Source organism: Berghia stephanieae, chromosome 1 (genome assembly GCF_034508935.2).
Source record: "Berghia stephanieae isolate SIO BIC M18660-M18661 chromosome 1, UCSD_Bste_1.3, whole genome shotgun sequence".
Lineage (NCBI taxonomy): Eukaryota > Metazoa > Mollusca > Gastropoda > Nudibranchia > Aeolidiidae > Berghia > Berghia stephanieae.
This window is the reverse complement of record NC_088360.1, coordinates 87,899,713-87,900,747: the sequence shown is the minus strand read 5'-3', so window position 1 is coordinate 87,900,747 and position 1,035 is coordinate 87,899,713. Positions and strand designations below refer to the sequence as shown.

Genomic DNA, 1,035 nt, shown 5'->3' with positions numbered 1-1,035 from the left:
TCCAGTAAACATTGCATATTCCCCCACCTCTCTCTCTCTCTCTCTCTCTCTCTCTCTCTCTCTCTCTCCTCTCTCTCTCTCTCTCTCTCTCTCTCTCTCTCTCTCTCTCTCTCTCTTTCTCTCTTTTTTTTTCTTTTCTTTTTTTTTTATTCAAGTGCCAAGTCTGTGCCAGACATCGGTAATCATCGTACGCCACTCATCTCTCTAATATTACTCTTCTTTTTTTTTTTTGTCACCTAGCTGATCAAACTATTCGAATACGTTTTTCTTGGTCCACCTTACTCTTTTTACCTTCTATTTTTCCTGTGAGAGCAAGATGTCCAATACATTTATGTCGATTTAGGTGCCCAATCACTCATAAAACAAAATCAAGACAAAATTTAAAGCAAAACTCAAAATGAGCGTCGAGTGATAATTAAGGTAACTTTAAGCAGTGAACGTAAACAAATTAAAGGTACAAAAGAAATGAGGTATGTAAATTTTTTTGTAGATATTTTTTTTTGGTCTCTAAACATTCTTTATTATATCTTTGTTGTCCTTTAGTAATTTCATAATGCGTGATTGACTGTGCAAGTTTGAACCCGTGCTGTATTGAATCTTGTACGCTGTAATAAAGAAGAAAAAGAAAATTATAAAGACGAAAAAAATGTCAAGCAATCACAATTTTTATGCTATTATTTATACCTACGTGCTGGCCTGACAACTGAACGTTTGTTTTAAGATTGTTGTTGTCATGGAGTACATTTTGCGTTTATACGGTACACTAATAGAGAGGTTCAGCAGATGATACGCATCACGTATATTATATCACGTAATCACTCTCATATTATGTAAAAATAGTGCCGCTGTGCAATTTTTAAATGGGTCACGGAAATGTTTACATTGGGACATCCAATCAAAACTATATTTACGTATAATGAGAATGATCACGATTAGATACGTAATACATGATGCATGATACGCAATACGTATGATCTTCTAAACATCCCTATTTACTTGGTTGAAATAAAGGCACCTTTAAAGAAAATTGTTTTG

At 34.1% G+C, this 1,035-nt stretch overlaps 1 protein-coding gene across 1 annotated transcript in view; it reads right to left on the bottom strand.

Annotated features, from left to right (window-relative positions):
• Positions 1-409: 409 nt before the first annotated feature.
• The window catches only part of LOC144960604 (HHIP-like protein 2), a 23,158-nt gene continuing 22,532 nt past the window's right edge, over positions 410-1,035 (bottom strand). The window contains exon 14 of the mRNA XM_078893833.1: positions 410-605. Within this exon, the coding sequence (XP_078749959.1) occupies positions 508-605 (98 nt within the window). The 3' untranslated portion in view covers positions 410-507. The remainder of the gene's footprint in view (positions 606-1,035) is intronic.